The following is a 26,428-nucleotide window of genomic DNA, read 5'->3' as shown; positions in this document are numbered from 1 at the left end:
GGGAGTTGGCGGATGCTTTAGTCCAGGTCTGGGAGGAGATCCCTCAGGAGACCATCCGCCGCCTCATCTGGAGCATGCTCAGGTGTTGTACAGTAGGGAGGTCATACAAGCACGTGGAGGCCACACTCCATACTGAGCATCTTTTCCTTGTCATGAGGCATTTCCACTGAAGTTGGATCAGCCTGTAATTTGATTTTCCACTTTGATTTTGAGTATCAATCCAAATCCAGACCTCCATGGGACATTCATTTTGATTTACATAGATAATTATGTTTTATTAATCTGAACACATTCCACTATGCAATGAATAAAAATTTGCAACTGGAATTTCATTCAGAGGTATCTAGGATGTGGTATTTTAGTGTTCCCTTTATTTGTTTGAGCAATGTATTTGCTGAAGAAAAACTCTCAATTGTGTTTTTTTTTTTTTTTTAATCCGATAATGACCGAGCCAAATTTTACAATTCTGACTAGTGTGACTTTTTGAGGCTATAACTCTGGAACGCTTGAATGGATCTCAGGAATTCTGAGCTGTTTTTTTTTTTTTTTTGTGACATATTGTACTTAATGATGATGTTAAAATTTCTTCAATATAACTTGCCTTTGTTTGTGAAAAAAAAAACAAAGTTGGCGAAAATTTGTAAAATGTAGCAATTTTCAAACTTTGAATTCTTATGCCCTTAAATCACAGACATGTCACAGAAATAGTTCTTAACCGCTTCCCGACCGCCCACAGTAGATAAACGTTGGCGCTTGCTGGGCTTTGTGCAGCGCCGACGTTTATCTACTGTCGGCGGTTTTGTGCCCCCCGGGACCCCGACATACCTTAAAACGCGGGGATCCCGGTGCACAATGCATGCTGGGACACCCAACGTCATCGAGACCTGATTGGTTCAGGTCCTGATGATGTCAGTGTCACAGCAGCCAATGAGAGCGCTCGCTGGGAAAGCTGCTTGTTTCCCGGCGATCTCACTCATTGTAATGCGACTTCTCCTCTGATCTCACACTGACAGATGATTAGAGGTGAAGCAGCGTTACTGTGTGACTAGATCGCTGCCTGGCACAGCTGATCGCTGTCTGGCACAGCTGTGCCAGGCAGCAATCTTGTCACACAGTAACGCTGCTTCTCCTCTGATCATCTGTCAGTGTGAGATCAGAGGAGAAGTGGTGTTACTATGAGTCAGATCGCAGGGCAGCGATCTTGTCACAAAAAGAAAAAAAAAGTAAAGAAAAAAAAAAAAGCAGGCACGGGCTAGGGTTATGGGTGTGTTGGTGTTAGGTTTGTGGTTAGGGTTATGGTTAGGGTTGGGATTAGGGTTAGGGGTGTGTTGGGGTTAGGGTTGGAATTAGAATTGGGGGTTTCCACTGTTTAGGTACATCAGGGGCTCTGTAAACGCAACATGACACCCGCAGACCATTCCATCAAAGTCTGCATTCCAGAACGTCACTACTTCCCTTCCGAGCCCCATCGTGTGCCCAAACAGTAGTTTTCTTCCACATATGGGGTATCAGCGTACTCAGGACAAATTGGACAACAATTTTTGGGGTCCAATTTCTCCTGTTACCCTTGTGAAAATAAAAATTGGGGGCTGAAAGGTCATTTTGTGGGGGGGAAGAAAAAAAAAAAAAAAAAAAAAAAATTTATTTTCATGGCTCTACGTTTATAAACTTCTGTGAAGCACTTGGGGGTTCAAAGTGTTCACAACACATCTAGATAAGTTCTTTAAGGGGTCTAGTTACCAAAATGGGGTCACTTGTGGGGGGTTTCCACTGTTTAGGTACATCAGGGGCTCTCCAAATGCGACATGGCATCCGATCTCAATTCCTGCCAATTCTGCATTGAAAAAGTCAAAAAGGTGCTCCTTCCGTTCTGAGCTCTGCCGTGTGCTCAAACAGTGGTTTAGCCCCACATACGGGGTATCGGCGTATTCGGGAGAAATTGCACCAAAAATTTTGTGGTTCATTTTCTCTTTTTACACTTGTGAAAATAAAAAAAAAATGGATCTGAAGTAAAATGTTTGTGAAAAAAAGTTAAATGTTTATTTTTTCCTTCCACATTCCATTCATTCATGTGAAGCACCTGAAGGGTTAATAAACTTCTTGAATGTGGTTTTGAGTACATTGAAAGGTGAAGTTTTTAGAATAGTGTCACTTTTGGGTATTTTCTGTCATATTGACCCCCCAAACTCACTTCAAATGTGAGGTGGTCCCCAAAAAAATGGTGTTGTAAATTTTGTTGTAAAAATGAGAAATCCGCTGGTCAACTTTTAACCCTTATAACGTCCTAAAAAAAAAAAATTATGCTTCCAAAATTGTGCAGATGTAAACTAGACATGTGGGAAATGTTATTTATTAACTATTTTGTGCGATATCACTCTGATTTAAGGGCATAAAAATTAAAAGTTTGAAAATTGCAAAATATTCTAAATTTTCGCCAAATTTCGATTTTATTTATTTTTTATTTTTTTCAAATAAGCGCAGTTCATATCTAAGAAATTTTACCACCATCATGAAGTACAATATGGCACGAGAAAACAATGTCAGAATCAGCAGGATCCATTGAAGCGTTCTAGAATTATGACCTCATAAAGTGACACTGGTCAGAATTGAAAAAATTGGCCCGGTCACGAAGGCAAAAACTGGCTCGGGTGCGAAGGGGTTAAATAACTTTTGCCACATCAGTTTCCATCAATATTTACAAATCTTTTTTTTTTTTTTTTTTATAGCAACCATCTCGCATTTGAAGTGACTTAGAACCCCTCAATTTGATAGAAAGTACGCCATAGTGACACCATTCTAAAAACTGCACCCCTCAAGGTGCTCAAAACCACATTCAAGAAGTTCAGATGCTTCACATGAATTTTTGGAATGTGGAAAAAAATTAACTTTTGTTTCACAAATTTAGTTTAAACCAATTTTTTTTTATTTTCACAAGGGTAACAGGAAAAACTAGACAAAATTTGTTGTGCAGTTTTTACTGAGCATGCCGATACATATGTGGGGGGGAAAACCACTGTTTGGGCGCACGGCAGAGCTCGGAAGGGAAGGAGCGCCATTTGACTTTTTGAATGCAAGATTTTCTGGACGCCATGTCGCATTTGGAGAGCTCCTGATGTGCCTAAACAGTGGAAACCCCTCACAAGTGCCCTTATTTTAGAAACCACACACCTCAAAGATTTTATCGAGGGGTATAGTGAGTATTTTGAACCCACAGGTACAACAGAGAATTTATTTATTTTACTCATTTATATAGTGCCATTAATTCCACAGCGCTTTAGAGACATTATTGGCACTGTCCCCGATGGGGCTCACAATCTAGATTCCCTGTCAGTATGTCTTGGAATGTGGGAGGAAACCGGAGTACTTGGAGGAAACCCACAAAAACACGGGGAGAGCATACAAACTCCTTGCAGATGCTGGTCCTTGGTGGGATTTGAACACAGGAGCCCAGCACTGCAAGGCTGCAGTGCTAACCACTGAGCCACCGTGCCGCCCCATTCAGTCATCATATTGAATACGGAGTTATTCGTGTAGAGCACAAGCTCTTGAGCTTCTCCAGTTTGCATTGGGTGCTTGGGTATTCACAAAATATCACGGGTGATCGAGTGATACGCATGTTTTGCAGCTGTTAGACACAGGGCTGTGGAGTCGGAGTCGTGGAGTCGGAGTCGGTGCTCATTTTGGTGGAGTCGGAGTTGGAGTCGGTATAAAATGGACCGACTCCGACTCCTAAAATATATAATAAATTGGGTACAGTAGTTCAATGCAGGATGTGCTGAATATTTTTTCATAGGAGTTTGGGAAAGTTATGAAATGTCCTATAAATGGCTGTTATATTCCTGATCTAAGGCTACATTCACACACAGCGTTTTTCTTGTGTTTTTTGAGGATACGTTTTTCAGCTGCAAAAGCAGATCATCTTTTTAAAAAACTGCATCACCTGAAAGGTTTTTGAGCTCATAGATAATGTTTTCAATAGCAAAAGCAGATTAGAAATCTGCTCTATCCATCCATTTATCCATATCTGTCTATCCATATCGTATCTGTACCAAAAAGAATGAAAACCGGGTAGTACACCAATATATATTCTGTTCTATCTAAATATCTTGATTATTGGATCATAAAAATGATTAAATGTCTGAGGTTCACATTGTACTACAATAAATTTTTCACTTAAATATAAGCAATATGTGTGGGAGTCAGAGTCGTGGAGTCGGTGTAAGGGAAATTGAGGAGTCGGAGTCGCAGGTTTGGCTTACCGACTCCACAGCCCTGGTTAGACACCCAAAAAGAAAACATGCAGGGAGCCGCGATACTTCGTGCAAATTTGAGTAGCGAGTAATTGCATTTAACACTAGCTGCAATATCGTTTTTTTTTTTTTTTTTAACTTTTGAAAAAAACCCAACCCTAACACAACCCTAAGCCCAACTGCAAAGAATGGAAAAAATCTATATTTGTTTTATCATTTTTATCTAAAGGGGAGGCAGACGGGGGTTGGATTTTACTTACGTAATGAGGAGCAGGTGTATGGCCATCCGCAGTCCTGACTACTTCTTGATTATTTATACGTGGGGAAAAAAAGTATTTAGTCAGCCACCAATTTTGCAAGTTCTCCCACTTAAAAAGATGAGGCCTGTAATTGACATCTTAGGTAGACCACAACTATGAGAGTCAAAATGAGAAAACAAATCCAGAAAATCACCTTGTCTGATTTGGCAAGATTTATTTTTCAAATTAAAATAAGTATTTGATCATTAACAAAAAGTTCATCTCAATATTTTGTTATACAGTTGTGGCCAAAAGTATTGATACCCCTGCAATTTTGGCAGATAATACTCCGTTTCTTCCTAAAAATGATTGCAAACACAAATTCTTTGGTATTATTATCTTCATTTAATTTGTCTTAAATGAAAAAACACAAATTGTCCTAAACCCAAATTGGATATAATTCCACACCAAATATAAAAAAGAGGGTGGACAAAAGTATTGGCACTGTTCGAAAAATCATGTGATGCTTCTCTAATTTGTGTAATTAACAGCACCTGTAACTTACCTGTGGCACCTAACAGGTGTTGGCAATAACTAAATCACACTTGCAGCCAGTTGACATGGATTAAAGTTGACTCAACCTCTGTCCTGTGTCCTTGTGTGTACCACATTGAGCATGGAGAAAAGAAAGAAGACCAAAGAACTGTCTGAGGACTTGAGAAACCAAATTGTGAGGAAGCATGAGCAATCTCAAGGCTACAAGTCCATCTCCAAAGACCTGATTGTTCCTGTGTCTACCGTGCGCAGTGTCATCAAGAAGTTTAAAGCCCATGGAACTGTGGCTAACATCCCTAGATGTGGACGGAAAACAAAAAATTGACAAGAGATTTCAACGCAAGATTGTGCGGATGTTGGATAAAGAACCTCGACTAACATCCAAACAAGTTCAAGCTGCCCTGCAGTCTGAGGGTACAACAGTGTCAACCCGTACTATCCGTCGGCGTCTGAATAAAAAGGGACTGTATGGTAGGAGACCCAGGAAGACCCCACTTCTTACCCCGAGACATAAAAAAGCCAGGCTGGAGTTTGCCAAAACTTACCTGAAAAAGCCTAAAACGTTTTCGAAGAATGTCCTCTGGTCAGATGAGACAAAAGTAGAGCTTTTTGGGCAAAGGCATCAACATAGAGTTTACAGGATAAAAAAAAAGAGGCATTCAAAGAAAAGAACACTGTCCCTACAGTCAAACATGGCGGAGGTTCCCTGATGTTTTGGGACTGCTTTGCTGCCTCTGGCACTGGACTGCTTGACCGTGTGCATGGCATTATGAAGTCTGAAGACTACCAACAAATTTTTCAGCATAATGTAGGGCCCAGTGTGAGAAAGCTGGGTCTCCCTCAGAGGTCATGGGTCTTCCAGCAGGACAATGACCCAAAACACACTTCAAAAAGCACTAGAAAATGGTTTGAGAGAAAGCACTGGAGACTTCTAAGGTGGCCAGCAATGAGTCCAGACCTGAATCTCATAGAACACCTGTGGAGAGATCTAAAAATGGCAGTTTGGAGAAGGCACCCTTCTAATATCAGGGACCTGGAGCAGTTTGCCAAAGAAGAATGGTCTAAAATTCCAGCAGAGCATTGTAAGAAACTCATTGATGGTTACCGGAAGCGGTTGGTCGCAGTTATTTTGGCTAAAGGTTGTGCAACCAAGTATTAGGCTGAGGGTGCCAATACTTTTGTCTGGCCCAATTTTGGAGTTTTGTGTGAAATGATCAATGTTTTGCTTTTTGCTTCATTCTCTCGTGTTTTTTCATTTAAGACAAATTAAATGAAGGTAATACCAAAGAATTTGTGATTGCAATCATTTTCAGGAAGAAACTGAGTATCTGACAAAATTGCAGGGGTGTAAATACTTTTGTCCACAACTGTGTATCCTTTGTTGGCAATGACAGAGGTCAAAGGTTTTCTGTAAGTCTTCACAAGGTTAGCACCCACTGTTGGTGGTATGTTGGCCAATTCCTCCATGCAGATCTCCTCTAGAGCAGTGATGTTTTGGGCCTGTCACTGGGCAACACGGACTTTAAAATTCCTCCAAAGGTTTTCTATGAGGTTGAGATCTGGAAGTTGGTTTGCACTCAAAATCTCATGATGCATGGCCCCATTCATTCTTGTACACGGATCAGTCATCCGGGTCCTTTTGCAGAGAAACAGCCCCAAACCATGATGTTGACACCCCCCATGCTTCACAGTAGGTGTGATGTTCTTGGGATGCAACTCAGAATTCTGTCTCCTCCAAACACAAGTTTTGTTTCTACCAAACAGTTCTACTTTGGATTCATCAGACATTCTCCCAATACTCTTCTGGATAATCAAAATGCTGTGGCAAACTTCAAACCGGCCCGGACATGTACTGGCTTAAACAGGGGAGCACAACTGGCACTGCAGGATCTGAGTCCCTGATGGCATAGTGTTAGATGGTAGCCTTTGTTATGGTGGTCCAAGCTCTATGCAGGTAATTTATTAGGTCCCCGTGTGGCTCTGGGATCTTGGCTCACCATTCTTGTGATTGTTTTGACCCCACGGGGTGAGATCTTGCGTGGAGCCCCAGATCAAGGGAGATTATTAATGGTCTTGTATGTCTTCCATTTTCTTATAATTGCTCCCACTGTTGATTTCATCACACCAAACTGCTTGCCTATTGCAGATTGTCTTCCCAGCCTGGTGCAGGGCTACAATTTTGTTTCTGGTGTCCTTCGACAGCTCTTTGGTCTTCGCCACAGTGGAATTTGGAGTGTGACTGTTTGAGGTTGTGGACCGGTGTCTTTTTATACTGATAACAAGTTCAAACAGGTGCCATTACTACAGGTAATGAGAGGAAGACAAAGGAGCCTCTTAAAGAAGAGGTTACAGGTCTGTGAGAGCCAGCAATCTTGAATGTGATTTTAGGTAACCAAATATTTTCCACCATAATTTGCAAAATAAATCTTGCCTAATCAGACAAGGTGAATTTCTGGATTTGTTTTCTCATTTTGACTCTGATAGTTGTGGTCTACGTATGAAGTTAATTACAGGCCTCTCTCGTCTTTTTAAGTGTGAGAACTTGCACAATTGGTGGCTGACTAAATACTTATTTCCCCACTGTATATCCAAAGGCGTTAATGGTGATGCCAGCTTTGATTGGGTGATAGCTCTCACATCATGTGAGTACTGACACCGCTGGAATAGGAGGTGAGTATAGGCCTTTTTATTTTAATGGGGCAAACATTCAAAATGAGGAGGGGTTGTCCTATGAGTGGACAACCTCTTTAAAATGAAACTGGAGCCCCGTATTGCCTGGAGTTAAGTGCCTTGCTCAAAACTCTATTAGGCCTCTTTCACACATCAGGTTTTCGCCGTCAGGCGCGATACGGCGCTTTTGACAGAAACCGGATCCGGCGAAATGCAATGCCGGATCCGGTTTCCCTCCCATTGACTTGCATTTGCGCCGGATTGCGCCGGATGGCCATGCGTTTCATCCGGTTTTCGCCGGATCCGGCAATGTGTCGCGATCCGGCGTCTGGAAAAAACGGTGACTGTAACTTTTTTTTGTCTCCGGCGAAAAAGCCGGACACGCCGGATCCGGCGCGTCCGGCTTTTTCACACAATGAAAGCCTATGAGCGCCGCAATGCGCCGGATCCGGTTTTTTGGTCTGAGCATGCTCAGTAGCTCTGCCCACAAGACATATATAAAAGCAAGACAGTGGGACCCACAGCCACACCCAACATGCCACCCAAGACAGCAACCAGGCGCAGGAGAAGGCAGGAGACCACTGCAGCACCATCCGCACCACCACCACCCCAAATGGAGCAGCAAATAGAACATGCTGAGGAGGGGAGGCCAGCAGCAGATGAGAGACGGTAATTATCAAATAACCCATTCCTCCAAACTAGGGCTATTGAATATCAAGATATTCATTGGCCCTTTGTTTCTCTTTATTCAACAGCCGCCCAATAGATGCAGCAGCAGCAGCAATGGCAGCAGCTGGAACACCACCCACAGGCATGGAGTGTGGCCACCAGGAAGACAGCACATCATCTTCTGGGAGCCCTCCCTCGCATCGTCAGCGTTTGACGGTAAGTTTTTATTTCCAAAATCCTTCTTCTCTGTAATATATGTCTATTCATTGCCTTTTATTTCAAAACAGGAATCACAAGATGAAGAGGAGCTCCCAGAAGAAGAAGGAAGGGGTGGACAGACACCTGGAGTGGGCTCACAATTGGTAAGTTTTTTGCATCAAATGCAGAAACACAACATCACACTACACACAACACATAGAAAACAATGTTCTGCAGACCACACACAGCAAACAAATGCCTACATCCAAAGACATAACATTTTTTGTTTTCTTCTCTAGTCTTCCCAATCTGGTGCTTGGCCAAGAGGTCCTCGCAGTGCCTCCCAGGGTCGTCGGCGACAGCAACGCGGCGGTCACCAGCGTGTAAGTATAAATATTTTTGCTTTGTTTTTTTGCACTTTTTATTTCATTTCTTTTGGGGAGGCTAATTATGTTATTTTTGTCTTTTTCTTTAACAGCCTTCACAGCGTGCTCCCGACTCTGACGGTGAGGATGGAGCGATTGATGTGGACCGCCTCATCGATCTCGTCAGAGAAAGGGAGCCGCTCTGGAATATGGCTGACCGCCGCCACGCTGACCTGATCGTTACCCGACGACTCTGGGAGGAAATCTGTTCGCTCCTTGTTGGCCGCTGGGAGGACCTCGAAGCTCGGGCCCAGATTAAAGAGCGTAAGTATATACAGTACCGGTTGCTTGATGTAAACCAGTGTTTCCCGAACTCCAGTCCTCGTGGTCCCCACGGATCATGTGTTCAGGATTTCTATTTACTATAGAAATCCTGAAAACATGACCCCTGGGGACCATGAGGACTGGAGTTTGGGAAACACTGATGTTGTATACTAACCACTCCTTTCTCGTTTCAGGGAACAGAATTGTGAATCGGTGGCAGTCTGTTAGAGATCGTTTCAAGAAGGAGTTCAATAAAGAGATGCGGGCCCCGAGTGGATCTGGAGGACGCAGGAGCAAGTACAAGTATGCAGAAGCCCTGTCGTTCCTCCGGGAAACAATGGTCACCAGAAGGTAAATATTACACACCACATGTGAAAAAAAATGTTATATGTAAATTTTTTTTTCAGCCAGGGCCATACCATGTCAGTATTTTAATTGTTTTTTTTTCTCTTTATTCCACAGCACGGTGAGCAGCACTCGGGAGCCGGCACGATTGGACCCTTCTGAGGCGATCCCTGAGGAGACCGGCACCGAGGGACACTTCGACCGCCCCGGTACATCTGCACCTTCCCAGCCTTCCCACACATTCGACCCATCTGTCCCATCCACCAGCACAGGAGCATCGTGGCCGCCTACATTACATGAAGCTGCTGGTGAGGAGATCGCTTTCCCTTTACCCCACCCTTCTGCCCCTGCCACCTCTAGTACACCTGCGGGTACTGGGCGGCAGCGGCAGAGGGGTCAGGAAAAGAGTTATGCGCCAGAGTTCTTGCATCTGAATGCATCTTTCCAGAACTGTCTAAAAGTCTTGTCAGAGCAAATCTCCGCAGGCTATCAGCAGATCAACTCCCAGCATTCTGGAGGTGAAGACACTTCTGCAAACCATGCATTCAGAAGCAAGATCTTCGCCAAACCACACCTTTTTCAGGTCTGTTGTGGAGCGCATGGAAACGCTCTCTCCTGCCCAGCAGATGCATGTAATGCATTCATGCCACGCTGCTCTCCAGCAAGTTACCTCCCAACCTCCTCCTCCTCCCACCACAGTAGTTCCTCCACCTGCACCAACTCCAGCCACTTTCCATCCTCCCCCTCCTATTACATCTACACCCCCTCCAGCCACTTTCCATCCTCCCCCTCCTATTACATCTACACCCCCTCCAGCCACTTTCCATCCTCCCCCTCCTATTACATACCATCCACCTCCAGCCACTTTCCATCCTCCCCCTCCTATTACATACCATCCACCTCCCCAGCACCATCCACCTCCCCAGCACCATCCACCTCCCCAGCACCATCCACCTCCCCAGCACCATCCACCTCCCCAGCACCATCCACCTCCCCAGCACCTGCAAACTCCCCAGTACCAGACATCTCCCCACTTCCAGCAACCTGCCCCGTACCAAACTCCTTCCCCATACAACTTGCCATCAACATCATCTGCTCCTACAGTCCCTGCCCAACCCTCCACTCCACCACCCACCACCTCTTCTGCCTCCCACATGTCCACCCATTCTGTAGTTTTTTCCACACCTTCACCTCTAACTGTTCCTTCCCCACCACGATCCCAGTCCTCTCTCCACACTCCCAGTGTCGAAGTGTCCCGCAGCCCCTACAGCAGTATTTCCACCACACACTACACAGAATTATAATGTGTATTTAAATAAAAATGACCAGTTTTATGGTTTCAGTTTTATAGTTTCAAAGTTTTATTAAACAAGTTTATTAAAATTTTAAAAAAGTTTCCTAAAAAATACATTTTTCAATAAAAGTTAAATTATTTTACACTGGTTGTCATTTCTTTCTGCGGCGAAAAAGGTTAAATACAGGGTATTTAAAAGGTGAAATGGTATTCAAAACTAGGTATATAACTGTGGGTAAATTTTAGCTTTTTGCCACAGTTGTGTTCCTGGTTGTGTTTGAAGCAAAGTATTTCACCTAAAAAGTTGTGTTTATTGTTGGTGATTTCCTAACAATGTACACAACTTTTGTTAAAAGGTGATACTTTGCATAAAACAACCAGGTACACACCTGTGGCCTAAAGCTAAAAATAGAGACCATGACAAGATAGCCAACTTTGGTTGGCAAAGGTATATACTGTTGGTACAGAAGGTACACAAGTTTGGTTAGGGCACAAATCTTTCACACTCTGTCATCCTGCCAGTGTACTCTGCCTTGAGGTGACATAAAGTATAGTGCAAAATTGTCCCTCATTACTGAAACCGTCACAGAACTTCTAGTGGTAATGTCATGGTAATCTTGCAAGGTGGTTTCTTCAGAGGTGTCCTCAATGGAAATGGGTTCCTTGCAGATAACAAAATTGTGGAGTACCACGCACGCTTTGATCACCTCGTCCATAGTTTCTGTCTTGAGGTTGATCGCAGTCAATAGGACCCGCCATTTGGCTGTCAGAATACCAAAGGTACATTCAACCATTCTTCTTGCTCTTGTGAGGCGGTAATTAAAAATGCGTTTTGGTCTTGTCAATCCTCTGCTAGAGTACGGTTTCAATAAAAAACAACGAAAAAACACCAAGAAAAAATGTCCAAATTTAATTTATTAGCAACACATATATGAATAAATAAATTGTATATATAAAATATATGTATGTATACATGTATAAGATAAAATATGTGGTAATGGGGTAAGGGGGTCAATGCCAAAGGGCACAACCGGGGACCAAAATTAGCAATAATAAAATTACATATAAAGACAAAAAATTCATAAATAAATGGGTTCACTGCATAAGAAATAGCTATATATATATAACAATATAAGTGACCATGCAAAAGTGAATGTGCAGAGCAAATATAAAATACAAAAAAATATAAAATAAAAAATAATAAATAAAATGTATATATATTTTTGATATAATAATTGTGTGACAAATATATAAATATTGCTAATTTTGGTCCCCGGTTGTGCCCTTTGGAATTGACCCCCTTACCCCATTACCACATATTTTATCTTATACATGTATACATACATATATTTTATATATACAATTTATTTATTCATATATGTGTTGCTAATAAATTAAATTTGGACATTTTTTCTTGGTGTTTTTTCGTTGTTTTTTATCTTAATTACCGAGTGTCCTTTATTATTCCATGAGTGCTAAGCTTTTATCATTATAACATCTTTTATTGCACTTTTTCCTTGAGTTCATTTTAACTAGAGTACAGTTTCAAAAGGTGTTCTGACAGCTGGAAGGCTTCATCCCCTACACAGACAAATGGCATAGGTGGACCAGATGTTTGCGGCAGCGGTCTAGGTGGTGGGAACTGTAAGGTGTTTCCATACAGTTTACGCCCCATGGCAGACAGTTTGAAAACTTGAGAGTCATTGGAGCGGCCATAGGCCCCAATATCAACCGCAATAAATTTGTATTCCGCGTCAGCGATGGCCATGAGGACAATTGAAAAATATTTCTTGTAATTGAAATATTCCGATCCCGATCCAGCTGGCTTTACAATGCGGATATGTTTCCCGTCCACAGCGCCCAAGCAGTTTGGAAACTGACATATCTGTTGAAACTTGTCAGCAATTTCAATCCACCTCTCTGTTGTGGGCTCTGGTAAAAACTCTTCATCTAAGGAGTCCCACAGTGCACGGCATGTGTACTTCACAATTCCAGATATGGTGGAAATCCCGAGTCTGTACTGGAAATGCAGTGACGAAAGGGATTCTCCAGTTGCAAGAAATCTGTGGGGAATTAAAAAACAATCAATTAGTTTTAAATCACAGCATTACATACCAAAACTGACCTATAACACTTGGAGATACAAATTACCACCAACAAGATTGCAGTGAAAGTGTGCTCTGATGCGATCATATCCAATAAATGTGGCTTACCTTAAAGTCACCATCAGACGCTCTGCGGGTGAAACAGAGAAGCGGCAATAGGTGTCCGCTTTTCTTATGAGGTGTGCAATGCGCTCCACCAAGTAATCAAAATTCTCCATTTTCATCCTAACATATCCAAAAAATTTATCCGGGTTTCGTCGAAGGTCCATGCATAGTGTAGAATAGACCCCACGCGTCATTCTCTTGGCTGTGATGGGGTGGATCCACAAACGTCGTCTACGATTCCTGATGCGCTGCTGTCTCGCTCTCTCCTCCAGAACAATCACCCTCAAACGATTTGCCTCCGCTGTAAAATCCGCCAAATTCTTCAAAATATTTCCAATGACAACATCCATCTTCGCCAGTAACTTGCTCTTCTCTCCAACCTGCATTTTCTCCTCTACAACCTGTCAAAGAAGGGCTGTAGGAACATGCTATATATAGTTTTCCAGTAGCCAATCCCGTTCGGAAGGCCACAAGGGTCAATTTTAAAAACCGGATCCGGCGTAATCCGTCGAAAAACGGATGAACCGGATGAGACGGATCCGGTTTTGTCTGTCAAGAAAAAGACGGATCCGGCAGAAAACCGGATCCGTCACATCCGGTTTTACGAAACATTTGCCGGATCCGGCGTTCCGGCACGACGCCGGATCGCGCCTGACGCCGAAAACCTGATGTGTGAAAGTAGCCTTAACTGGTGACTAGCTAGGTTCCCATTCAAGACCATCTTTCTGTAGGCCTTTGCTGCAGTCTGTCTTTACTCTGACTTACTGTGTCACAATTGTACTTTGAACCTGAAAGTTTTGCTGCTATAGTCCGCAAGAACACGTATCGTTATATTTCAGATATACTGTATGATCCACTAATCAAAAATATATATTTTGACAAATCCGCTTTATGTAAGACTAGATGGTGGCCCGATGCTATCGCATTGGGAGGGCGGTAATGTCACGATGGAGGCAGGCTTTGCAGCGTTGCGAATCGCTCACCCCCCCCCTAGCCACTCTTTCCCCATGTACTGACTTCTCCCGTCTGTGTTCTCTTCTTTGACTTGTCTACCCCCATGTGTTATCCCTCTTGTCTGCTGTTTCTCTCCTTCCTTTGGTGTTCTCCCCTCATGTGCTGTCCCGTTTGAGCTGTCTTCCCTCCCCCGTGCTCTGTCTCTCACCCCTGTGTCTGACCGTGTACAGAACATACCACAGCTCCTGGGCAGTTGAGGAAGCAAAAGACAATACTGACATTACAGCAGGAGATCGCAAAGAATACATTTTGTGAGGTAAATATTGTTTAAAAACAGTAAGTGAAATATTTTACCTCACAAAATGATCCTCTGTGATCCCCTGCTGTAATGTCAGTATGCTCTGTACACAGACAATTTTTAAAATGAACTTTCGTTCGTGGGAAAAATCCCTTTAACCCCTTAACGTCTATGGACATGCATAGTCCATCATATCCGGGTGTCATTTACCGCACCATGATGGACTGTGCACGTCTTGCATTTGAACTGTCACTGCATGTAAACACTATGGTACAGTAAAGGGTGTTTTACTGGATTGGAGATACATTTCTCCCAGCAGGTTAATGTTTGGCCGTGGTTTTCCCTAAAGATAGGACTTGTGATGATGTCATGGTCACGTGATCAGCCCATGTAATGTTTACCTCACTTGTAGGAGGGGTTATGGGCTTTGTAATGGAGGTTGGTGTTTGGCACATGGTGTGTGTGTGTGTCTGGAAGTTACAGGAACTTGGCTGGACTTAGCCTGAACTTGTATACAGGATCCCCGTGCTACAGGACTATAGCAGCAAGACTCTCAACAACCCTGGGAATGGCACCTGGCGGATGCAGCGGACCTGGCAGCCGCTTAGTTAAGCCCGTCCCATGCAAGGGGTGAGTCTGGGACCAGTGGTTCTCCAAGCTGGAGTATATTTGTTTTTCCTTACTTTCTGTTAATCTGCTGTTTGCAACGTGACATTAAACCACTGAAATTGGACTTTAAACCTGTGTGTTGCCTCGTTACTGTAGACCCGTCATTACCTACCAGAGCGAATCCCTACAACGCGCAGTGACAGTTCAGTGCCGACAGCTGTCTATGACAGCTGAAAGGCACGGCTAGGGGTGCAGGGACCCTTGCAGAGCGCTGTGATTGGTCAGTCAATCGTACTGACCAAACACAGCAGCGATCAGGCAGGAGATGCTGAAATTTCAGCATCTGCTGCCCGATCAGTGCAGGAGCTCGGCGTTGCAGTGGCTGAGCATCCTGCACTGACAGCTAGAAGCGGCGCCCGTGCCGCCTATAGCTGTTAACCCCCTGACTGCTAGGACCGAGCGCGTTCGCAGCGTTCAGGGGGGAGGCAGAGGGGGTCGGGGGCTCCCTCTGCCTCAGATCAGCGTCCCCACGATATAATTACGGGGCCCGATCTCTGCCATGATGACCCCCGGGGGTTGTCATGACAACCTCTGGGTCATCCAGCTACGGAAAGCCGCTGAGACTATGCTCACAGCATGGTCTCGGCAGCTTTCTCCATTGGTATAATGCATTGCAATGTATTATACCATCACTCAAAAGTGAAAAAGCGAAAGTACCATAAAGGGATTAGGCAGAAAACAAACATTTTTAAAAAAAAAATACACGTTTGGTATTACCGCGTCTGTAAAAATCCCATCAATAAGTGTCACCTGAGTGAACGCCGTAAAAAAACACAAAGTAGCAAATTAAGTGCAATAACACGTGATCGAAAAGACAGATATAAACATGGTACTGCTGAAAACGTCATCTTGTCCTGCAAAAAACAAGGCGCCATATAGCTCCATCATCGGAAAAATAAGTTACAGCTCTCAGAATACAGTGATGCAAAAATAATTTTTTTTTATAAAAGTTTTTGTGTAAAAAAAAAAGCCAAAATATAAATGGGGTATCGCTGTAATCGTAGTGACCCAAAGAATAAAGCTGCCATACTAATTTTACCACATGTGGAATGGAGAAGAAAAACAAAAACCCTGAATTGCTGTTTTTTGTTCATTCTGCCTCCACAAAAATCGAAAGCAATCAAAAAATGTTGTGCCCGAAAATTGTACCAATAAAAACGTCAGCTCGTCCCGCAAAATACAAGCCCACACATGACTGTCGGCCGAAATATGTAAATGTTATAGCTCTCAAAATACAGTGATGCAAAAAATTTCTTACAAAAAATTCTTCCAAAAAAAGCATCTCTTAGTATGTGACAGAAGCTAAACATGAAAAAAGGATAAATCTGGTATCGCTGTAATCGCACCGACCCAAAGAATAAAGTCGCCTAATACCGCACGAGGAACAGCGTACAAAATAAAACCAATTCTTCACCTTTTGTGGATTTGTTCTTTCTGCCACCCAAAGATCGCAGTAAGGCGATCACAGTGGTTTACCCCCACATATGGGGTATTGGCGTACTCAGGACAAATTGCACAACAACTTTTGGGGTCCAATTTCTCCTGTTACCCTTGGGAAAATAAAAAATTGGGGACTAAAAGATTGTTTGTGGAAAAAAATGATTTTTTTTGTTTTCATGGCTCTACGTTATAAACTTCTGTGAAGCACTTGGGTTCAAAGTTCTCACCACACATCTAGATAAGCTCCATAGGGGGTCTATTTTCCAAAATAGGGTCGCTTGTGGGGGGTTTCTACTGTTTAGGCACATCAAGGGCTTTGCAAACGCGACATGGCGTCCGATCTCAATTCCAGCCAAAAAAGTGAAATGGCGCTGCTTCCCTTCCGAGCTCTGCCATGCACCCAAATAGTGGTTTACTCCCAGATATGGGGTATTGGCGTACTCTGGACAAATTGCACAATAACTTTTCGGGTCCTGTTACCCTTGGGAAAATAAAAATTGGGGTGAAAAGATCATTTTTGTGGAAAAAATGATTTTTTCATTTTACAGCTCTACGTTATAACCTGTGAAGCCCTTGGGGGTTCAAAGTGCTCACCACACATTTAGATAAGTTCCTTGGGGGGGGTTTATTTTCCAAAATGGGGTCACTTATGGGGCGTTTCCACTGTTTAGGTACATCAGGGGCTCTCCAAACGCGACATGGCGTCCGCTCTCGATTCCAGCCATTTTGACATTTAAAATCTCAAATGATGCTCCTTCCCTTCTGAGCACTGCCGTGCGCCTAAAGATTGGTCTTCCTCCACACATGGGGTATCGGTGTACTCAGGAGAAATTGCACAACAAGTATTGTGGTTCATTTTCTCCTGATACCCTTGACAAAATAAAAAAAATAGTGTTTAAAAAAAAATTTTGGGGAAAAAAGTTAAATGTTCAGGTCACGATCCCACCGCTGACACGGGTATGTCAGCGGACAGAGGGATGCGACGCACTGCTGACACACGGCTATCACAGGCACAGTGGGGGCTTATCTTAGTTATCCCACCGCTGGCACCATGTGACAAAAAAAAAACAGCAAGCTAGTCTTGCCCTAACAATTTATTGCAGGGGGGTTATTTTGGATGCCCCACCACTGCTAACAACCTTCCATGAACTGCGGGGATTTATGCATATCCCACTTTCTCAGTTCCACTTTGGAACTCGCAGCTCTACGGTGGCCCCCTTAACCTCAGGTCAGTCAGGGAACTACACCTAGGATAATTAGTCGCCGGACGGGCTGCTAGTTGTGCACGGGCGATCAGGCCGCTGCAGTGAGGGAATTATCAATGCTTTGGCCACAGCCACCCAATCAGCATATAACACCCTTCCGTCACTGCCAGCTAGCCCAACCAACCAAAACACACCACGTCGCCACCAACTCCAGATTTCTCTACTTAAGTTATAGACTTGATAGAGGGGTTCGAAGCCAACCCAATCAGTAGCGTAATTATCTTAAGGCGCATAAGTTCGTTTCTTAGAGCATGAAGGCAAACTGATAAATTTGATGATTTATTCCCCAAAGGTGGGCAGTGATTACAAAGATAAAACGATTTTACAAAGTTGAGACATTAGATATGTACATTGCAAATATAAAATAAAAGGGAATTAGCATAGATCAACACTTAGTTTCTTAATGGTCTTTAGGCAAGCCATGTGGCCGGGGGTGGGGCAGCCAGCCACACGTCTCCCTGCATCTGGGGGGTCCTTTCAGCATGGACTCTGCAGCTCAACTCCAGAATTTTAAGGGAGGTTACATCACGAAAGGGGCAGTCTGGAGAGGGTCAGCCCCCCTTTCTCTAAGTTACAATCTCACTGTAAAACTTATAACTATATCTCGCCGGGGGTAACTTGTATAAACACGTATATGGTATATCAGTCTTCTTGGTTTGTCAAATACAATAATTAAAAAACAAACATGCCGTAGTTCCATTACACCATTTGGGAGTAATCCATATCTGTTTCTGGGGTTGCTAGAACTTCGCAAGAGCCACCGTAGGGAAGCCGGATCAGCGCATATCACAGAAATGTCCGTTTCATTTCTCTGTCGCGACCGGAGTCCGCGCTAGGCTTCTTTTAATATTTCCCAAAACTGAATTGGCCTCATGTCTTCAAACAAAGACATTCTTCCCCCTGCTTGTGTAAGGAAGGGGAAGAGAGAGCGATAATCCGCACTGGAGTCTCAGGTTTCACAGAGCTGCAGGCAGAGAGGACAAACACAGCTGCTAAGGGGGGGGGGTGGGAGGCTACAATATCATCAGTAGAGTAGCAATGGGATTCTGGAATGTTCCAGCAAAGCAATATATCTTAACATTACAGTTCATTTTTTTCCTTCCACATTTCTTCAATTCCTGTGAAGTACCTAAACCGTTAAAAAACTTCTTGAATGTGATTTTGAACACCTTGAAGGGCTACAGTTTTTAGAATGGTGTCACTTTGGGGTATTTTCTGTTATATTGACCCCCCCTCCCAAACTCACTTCAAATGAGAGGTGGTCCCTAAAAATAATTGTAAATTTTGTTGGAAAAATAAGATCGCTGGTCAACTTTTAACCCATCTAACTTCCTAACCAAAAAAAATTTGGTTCCATAATTGTGCTGATGTAAAGTAAACATGTGTGAAATGTTATTTCTCTATCGCTTCATTGGGGGACACAGGTAACCATGGGTGTATGCTGCTGTCTAGGAGGCTGACACTATGCAAAAAAAGTAAAAACTGGCTCCTCCTCCGTAGCATACACCTACTGACAGGCAGGAAGTACCTCAGTTTAAGCTTAGTGTCTGTAGGAGGTGGACCTGGATCTAACACCAGATCCGCAGTGGTTTTTCTTTCACAGGTTTCTGTGTGAACTTATTAATCCTTTTCTCTTTGTTTTTTCAGATACAGCTCGTCGGGTAACAGGGTGCAGATTGCTCACCCTGTTTTCCCAGATTTAAGCGACCGAGAGAACAGTGTGGTGTCACCCGCATCGCCCACTCTCGGACCCGCTGGCAGGACTTGTCCCCTGTCCCCCCTTTTGGGGTGGTTCAGGGTGACTCTCAGTGGCCAGTCCTTGCCTTATCCCCTCCTTTACCCCTCTCCTCGTAGAGGGCTGAGAGGAAGACGGTGGTCACTGGTGGTGGCCTTCCCCCTTTTTAATAAGGGGTCGATACCGTCTTCTGCACCGTCCAGAGACGGTGCAGGAAGGAGGATCTTCATTTCCAGGACCCTCTCACTTCCGAGGGCTCCTGATGCAATCCTCATTTATCATCTATCAAGAGGAGCCGGATTCAAGCAGGTGGTAAGCCAGCGAGCCCCCACAGCAGTCAGTGTCCCTCGGCCAATCAGTGCGCGCACTGAGCATTACCAGGCCTATCGGCGTGCGCCTTGGGCTTAGACACGCCCCTCCCGATGGCCTCGTTGTTTTCTTTAGTCAGTGAGTGGGCCTCTCTAGCCCTTTTTCCCTGTCAACCAAGACTCGACCCCAGTATATTTGTCCAGCGGGCTCAGCAGGCATCCATCTCTATCCGGCACCGGATCTGGGAGACACTGCAGCCTGAGCAGCGAGAGCGCCATCTCGGGTTCAGGTAGGACCAGCCCAGGCTGGTTGCCCTTTTTTCTACCTTATAAGGACTTATCTATCCCCGGCAGCATTCTTCGTCTCTCCCTTTGGCCACCATCTGTATAACAGCAGTAGTCTTCTGACCAGTCTGCATTGTTTTTGCCCATACTGCAGCTTTTCCACCGTGTCTGCCCTATAGCAGTCCCCTAACGTCCAGGTCGAGAGCACTCGCCCCCCCCTCCGGAGTGGGCTGCTGCCATGTCTCAGTCATTATCCGACCTGACAGAGGTTTCATAGTCCACGACCCAGGTCCTGGAGCGCCTTTTGCATCAGTCTACTGCCACCAGTGCTCCGAACACCTTTTATGGTGTTTCGCACGCACCTGTCTTCGATGTCCACAAGGACATATCTGGTATGGAACTAGGGAAGCGAGACCAGGTCCCTCGGCATCTGCCTGGAGGACGGCACTCTCCTCCCTCCAGAGTGGGCTGTTGCCATGTCCCAGCCGGTCTCCAGCCGGACAGTAGATTCAATTTTCAGGATGAAAGCACTCCCCTCCCTCCGGAGTGGGCTGTTGCCAGGTCTTAGTCAGTATCGGACCTGACTAGAAAATTCAGTCCCTGGTACAGGTCCTGGAATGTATGCCGCATCTGTCTGCCGCCACCAGTGCCCTGAACACCTCCCATGGTGATTCGCATGCACCCGACCACGACCTTCACAGGGGACAGATCAGGAGAAGGAATTAGGAAGCGGACTCTGTCTAGCTCTTCATCCAGTTCACCGGGCCCCTCTGCGGCATCCAAAATACCCCTCTACCCGTTCCCCCTGCTCGGAGGCGGACGTCGGATCGGATGTAGCTTTTCAGTCCGAGTCTGACTCGGAGGTGGATCAGACTTCTAGGACGCGGGACTTGGTAGGTAGCCTTATTTCGGCTATTGTTCAAACTCTCGAAGTAAAAGTGGAGCATGCGGCTGCTCAGGACATCTCCGTTTCATTCAGACGGTGAAACGTCCCTCCAGCATTTTTTCCCAAAGAGTTTGAGGCTACCACCTCTAGACACTGGGAACTTCTTGGCAAACGCTTCCCGGGACAAAAATGCATGGACATTCTAGACCTTTTTAGTTCAGACCTTGTCAGCATTTGGTCCGATCCCCCTAAGGTGGATCCGCTTTTTTTCACGCTTGAGGCCGGTTTCACATTTGCGTTTAGGGCTACAGCGTCGGCGTGCGCACGGCCGCCGCTAAGCCCCGCCCCCTGCCGCGCCTCCGCCGGTAGCTCCGCCTCCGGGAGCATGACGCTGCATGCGTCATGCGTCCCCTATCTTTATCACTGAGGATGCAGGCCGTGCGCAGTATGCGTTTTGGCGGCGCCTGCGTCCTTTTGACGGTGCGCCGACCAGCGCCAAACGCAACCTGTTGCAATTTGATTGCGCTCGACGCACCGTCAAAAGGACGCAGGCGCCGCCAAACGCATGCTGCACACGGCCTGCGTCCTCAGTGATAAAGATAAGGGAGGCATGCAGCGTCATGCGCCCGGAGGCGGAGCTACTGGCGGAGGCGTGGCAGGGGCGGGACTTCGCTGCGGCCGTGCGCAGGCCAACGCTGCGGCCCTAAACGCAAATGTGAAACCGGCCTGACATCACAAACTGTTCTGTCCAGCCCTGATGCGGCGTCTCTCAAGGACGTTACAGACAGACAGTTGTGGCCTGAACTGTATCTGCCTTAGGTGTCATGCACTTCTCTCTGACCTAATTTCGCCTCTACTTGAGTGCTGAAAGCCATATCGCCCTGGGCCAAGATTCTTCGCCGGGGTATTATGGTGGCGGTTCCTACAGAGGAGCTATCAGATCTAGCTCTTTTGGACCAAGCTGGTCCAGATCTCTTCTGCCTCCACCAGAGGTGAAAGCACCTCTCTGCCCTTCCTCTGGCGGTTCCTTACAGCAGGACCGTTCTCCTGCACATGGGGAAAGAAGGAAACCTTCCTTCAAGCTATTCCTCACTGGAGGCCTAGGACCCGTCTCTAAGTCCTCCGGATCCCCCTATCACAGATTCTCCACTAATGATGGGTCATCCCTACCTGGGATTCTTTCCAGAGTGGAAGGCAGGTTTCTTCTTTTCACGGAGACTTGGTTGTCGGCGGTCGACGACGCCTGGGTTAGGGAGCTTGTTACACCCGGCTACAAGATGGAATTTTCTTTGCCCCCAGGAAGACATTCTCCTTCCCGCCAATTCAACACTCTCATGGGTTCTCCAAGCCGTCTCGTCCCTGCCTAAGCTCAGGTGTCATTGTAACCGTTCCTTGGCACGAACGGTTTTCTGGTTTCTACTCGAACCTCTTCGTGCTCCTGAAAAAAGATGTTTCTCCCCGATCTTTGACCTCGAGCAGTTGAATTGCCACCTTCGGATTCGCCTCTTCAAAACGGAGTCCTTACGCTTGGTGTTCCCCTCCATGGAGCAGGGGGACTTACTTTACTCTGTGGACATTCAGAATGCTTTTCTGCACATTTCTATTGTGTACGGCATCGAAGGTTCCTTCGGTTTTGCGATACACGACCATCTTTACCAGTTCACGGCACTTCAGTTCAGCTTGGCATCCGCTACCACGGTCTTCACAGAGGTCATGGCAGCGGTCATAGAAACAGTGTCTCATGCTCAGCTTCACACCCGCCCTCTTCAATTGGCCCTCCGGTCTACCTGGGACAAGAGAATTGTTTCCCTGGACTGTTCCCTGGATCAGCCAGTGCTTTTACCTCTCAGTGCGAAGCAGTCCCTCTTTGTGGACACAGTCCGCCTCTGCCCTGCACAGGAGGTCTTTTCTCCCGCTCTCTTGGAAGATCATCAACATCGATGCCAGTCTTCAGGGTTGGGGAGCGGGCTTCCTCATTCTTGCAGCACAAGATCACTGGAATATTCATGAGACCCTCCTCCCCATCTTTCTCTTGGAGATCAAGGCAATTCTTCTTGCCCTCCTCCGCTTGCAGTCTCTCCTCGCAGGCAAGCCAGTCCGCAGTCAGTCAGACTTTGTCACAGCTGTGGCTTACATACGATGAGGCTCACAGTCTAAATTCCCTATCTATATGTCTTTGGTACATAAGCCACCAGGGTGGGACTCACAACTCACGGATCAGGGTAGAGATAGCAGTGATCCTGCGTTGGGCAGACGACCATGTCCCCGCCATATCAGCCGTCCACATTCCAGAGGTAGACTACTAGGAAGCCGATTTTTTTTTTATATTTTTTTTTTTTTATCGGGGGTTGGCGTCAGGCGAATAGTCTCTCAACACCGCTGTCTTCGGCTAAATTTGTCGGAGGTAGGGCATTCCGGATGCCCACCTAATGACTCCTCAAACGAACCAAAAGGTTCCCCGGTACGTTACCAGGTTCCAAGATCCGATGGCTGTCGGCTGCGACGCACTTGTGATTCCATGGTCCCAATTTCAGATGCCTCTTCTGTCCCTCCTCTTCCCTTAATCACAAGTCAAAAAAAAAAAATCAGTCAGAAGGGTTTCCAGTGGTCCTGACAACTACACGCTGCTAAGTCAGACCTGGTACATGGAGCTGGCGTACATGCCCGTGGACTCCTCCTGGGGCTTTCCAGACGTCCGGATATTCTTCCGCAAGGCCTCTCTTCCGCCATAGTTTCAGTCATTTAAGTTTAACGCCATGGCCTTGAAGCCTACTTCTGAAAGGGACAGGAGTTTTTCCTTTCAGGTCATTTGGCAATGCTTTGGACGAGAAAACCTGCATCCTCAAGTTTCTACGACAGTTTCTGAAGATCTGATTCAGGTGGTGTAAGTACTACTATTTAGTTCCATTAGCCTTATTGGCTACAAGAGGAGCTATCAGGGGAGTTATGAGTTGGCAGCATCCTGCCTTCCTCCATTTCTTTTTCATTCCACATTAGTGCAGACATTGTCCTTTCTTCTCTAGGTCCTTCTTGCCCCTCTCCGGTCCATACTCTGGATAAATCCTGGGGCAGTTTATTGCTAGGCCTCGGCTTTAGAGGTTGCAGGGCCGCGACCTAGTCATATTTGCATGTTATGGCAAAGTCTTACAAAGTTCATACTTGTGTCTAGTCCGATGCAGGCCTGGGAAGGAAAGGTGCTACAGGCGGCGGTTACGCACCGGCCGGCCTCAGTCCTTTTTTTTTTTTTCTCTGCATTCCCACCCTTGGGGACTGCTTTAGAACGTCCCATGGTTACCTCTGTCCCCCAATGAAGCGATAGAGAAAGAAGGATTTTTGGTACTCACCGTAAAATCTTTCTTGGAGCCTTCATTGGGGGACATGGCACCCTCCGTATTTGTTTGTACTGGCTTTGGGCCTACGTGCCTTGGTTGTTGAGCCGGTACATATGTGGAGTTTGTTGGGTGCTTCTCTTACTGCTTTAACACTTGACTGACGTACTTCCTGCCAGTCAGTGGATGTATGCTACAGAGGAGGAGCCAGTTTTTACTTTATTTCCATAGTGTCAGCCTCCTAGCGACAGCAGCATACACCCATGGTTACCTGTGTCCCCCAATGAAGGCTCCAAGAAAGAGATTTTATGGTGAGTATCAAAAATCCTTTATTAACTACTTTTTGTGACACATCTCTCTGATATAAAGGTATAAAAATTGGAAAATTGCAAAATTTATAACATTTTCGCCGTATTTCCGTTTCTTTTCATAAACGCAAGTCATATTGAAGAAATTTGACCACTAAGATGAAGTACAATATAGCATATAAAGTGACAGTGGTCCGATTTCAAAATTAAGGCCTGGTCATTAACCTACAAAATGGCTTGGTCCTTAAGGGGTTAATGTGACCGGCGTCCTCTGCCTGTAGACAGGTTGCGCATCTGCCGCTGGGATCAGCCGAATGATTCACTGCGCCTGCGCGGAATTCGCGTAGTGTGACGGTGTTCCGCTGGTGGAACAGCGCAAGAGGGTGAGAGTTGCGTACAGCGTATAGAGTGTGTGTGGTGCAATGGTTGGGTGTCCCAAAATGACAGTCGTTAAACTTCCTCCGCTTGGAATTCTGGGATACGGTGACATCTGGACAAAACAGGAAATGAAAACATTACAAGGCAATTATATAAATAGATTTTGGGTAACTTTCCTGTGTCTCAACACTAGTAATAGTGATGGAAATATTGCTTCAACAGTGGATTTGGGTGAGATGAAATGATCACTGGCTATACTCGAACCACAGTCAGACTGCCACTTTTCTGAATGCAGCCTTTCAAAAAATAATCTGTATTGTTAGAAATAGAATACAGGAAGACATCAGTTATGTAAGGGCTTCATAGCACTGCACTAAATACTCTCCCAAACTCTGGTAGTAAAGGATTGATCTAACCACTAGAGATGGGGAATTAAGTAAAGTGAAAGTGTTATTAATTGATTATAGTTATAAAATGTCAGTAAAGATTGCTTCTGTAGAGTCTGGTCATTGATGTTTCGGTGTATAACCATCTGCTCCTCTTCTCTATTCTCTTGCAGGTCTTGGGATATGAGCAAGTTTTTAAATATGCAGTGTCACATCAGTGATATAAAATACCCGCGGTTTGCTAAGAAATGGTGCAATATTCGCAAGTGTTACGGAAATTTTTACAAGGTTGGTACAGTATTGCGATTTCAATCTGCAACTATTTATATATTTTGATCATAAGATATTTTATATACAAAATAGCTTGTAATCTGGGAAAAAAAAATGAGTCACGTGTCTTTGAAATGTTATTTTCTTTAATACACAGGTTCCAAGAGGTCGGACCAAGCTGACTACTATGCTTGAGAAACTGGGCATGAGATTTGATGGACGCCTTCACTCTGGTTTAGATGATTCAAAGAACATTGCGCGAATAGCAATCCGCATGCTTCAAGATGGCTGTGAGCTCCGTATGAATGAGAGATTGCATGCAGGACAGCTAATGACTGTATCTAGCTCCCTGCCTCTTGAAGGGGCTGCGGTTCCTCAAAATCCACAATTCAAAAAATAGCATTTTATTTTCTTAAGTTTTATTTTTCGAGCACTTTACACTAAATTTTAAAGAAAAAGATATCCAAGTCCTGTTTAAGTTCCTGCTGTCTGTGTGGGGGCAATAGTATAGAAGATGTCATGCCGTTGTGGATTGTTTCAGTAATAAAAGTTGCAATAGTGCTCGGGTTTTCTTAATTTATAAAAAATAAAGTTCTGAAAAAAAGTGTAATTTTGCAGAAGTACTAATGGCTTTATACTTTGAACCCTATGAATATCAGTGCCTGTTCGCATCACATTTCGAATATTTGAGGACTATTGTACCCAATATGGATGCAGCAGTACACCTGTATATTAGAGATGAGCGAACACTAAAAGTAAAGTTTGTCTTCCGTACCAAACACCTACTGTTCGGGCACG

At 44.9% G+C, this 26,428-nt stretch overlaps 2 protein-coding genes across 2 annotated transcripts in view; both read left to right on the top strand.

Annotated features, from left to right (window-relative positions):
• Nucleotides 1–26,191, top strand: part of ERI1 (exoribonuclease 1) — a 50,161-nt gene extending 23,970 nt beyond the window's left edge. Inside the window, exons 6-7 of the mRNA XM_073543651.1 lie at nt 25,534–25,648; nt 25,788–26,191. Coding sequence (XP_073399752.1) covers nt 25,534–25,648; nt 25,788–26,030 — 358 coding nt within the window. The 3' untranslated portion in view covers nt 26,031–26,191. The remainder of the gene's footprint in view (nt 1–25,533; nt 25,649–25,787) is intronic.
• Nucleotides 6,375–11,072, top strand: LOC141048192 (uncharacterized). The gene is made up of 5 exons (XM_073543649.1): nt 6,375–8,745; nt 8,881–8,964; nt 9,060–9,270; nt 9,465–9,621; nt 9,733–11,072. Exons 1-5 carry the CDS (start codon nt 8,347–8,349, stop codon nt 10,928–10,930), a joined length of 2,049 nt encoding a protein of 682 aa, XP_073399750.1. The 5' UTR covers nt 6,375–8,346; the 3' UTR covers nt 10,931–11,072.
• Nucleotides 26,192–26,428: the final 237 nt, after the last annotated feature.

This window comes from Dendrobates tinctorius, unplaced genomic scaffold (genome assembly GCF_039654945.1).
Source record: "Dendrobates tinctorius isolate UK_male_01 unplaced genomic scaffold, ASM3965494v1 ptg000011l, whole genome shotgun sequence".
NCBI lineage: Eukaryota > Metazoa > Chordata > Amphibia > Anura > Dendrobatidae > Dendrobates > Dendrobates tinctorius.
Note: the sequence above shows the minus strand (reverse complement) of the source record. Positions and strands in the feature narration are given on the sequence as shown.

What these genes read in the sequence shown, in the direction of transcription:
- LOC141048192 (XM_073543649.1), top strand. Translation starts at nt 8,347, where the DNA reads ATGCTGAGGAGGGGAGGCCAGCAGCAGATGAGAGACGGTAATTATCAA. An exon ending in AACGCGGCGGTCACCAGCGT is followed by an intron (nt 8,965 to 9,059) that starts GTAAGTATAAAT and finishes TTTCTTTAACAG; the next exon opens with CCTTCACAGCGTGCTCCCGA. An exon ending in GAAACAATGGTCACCAGAAG is followed by an intron (nt 9,622 to 9,732) that starts GTAAATATTACA and finishes TTTATTCCACAG; the next exon opens with CACGGTGAGCAGCACTCGGG.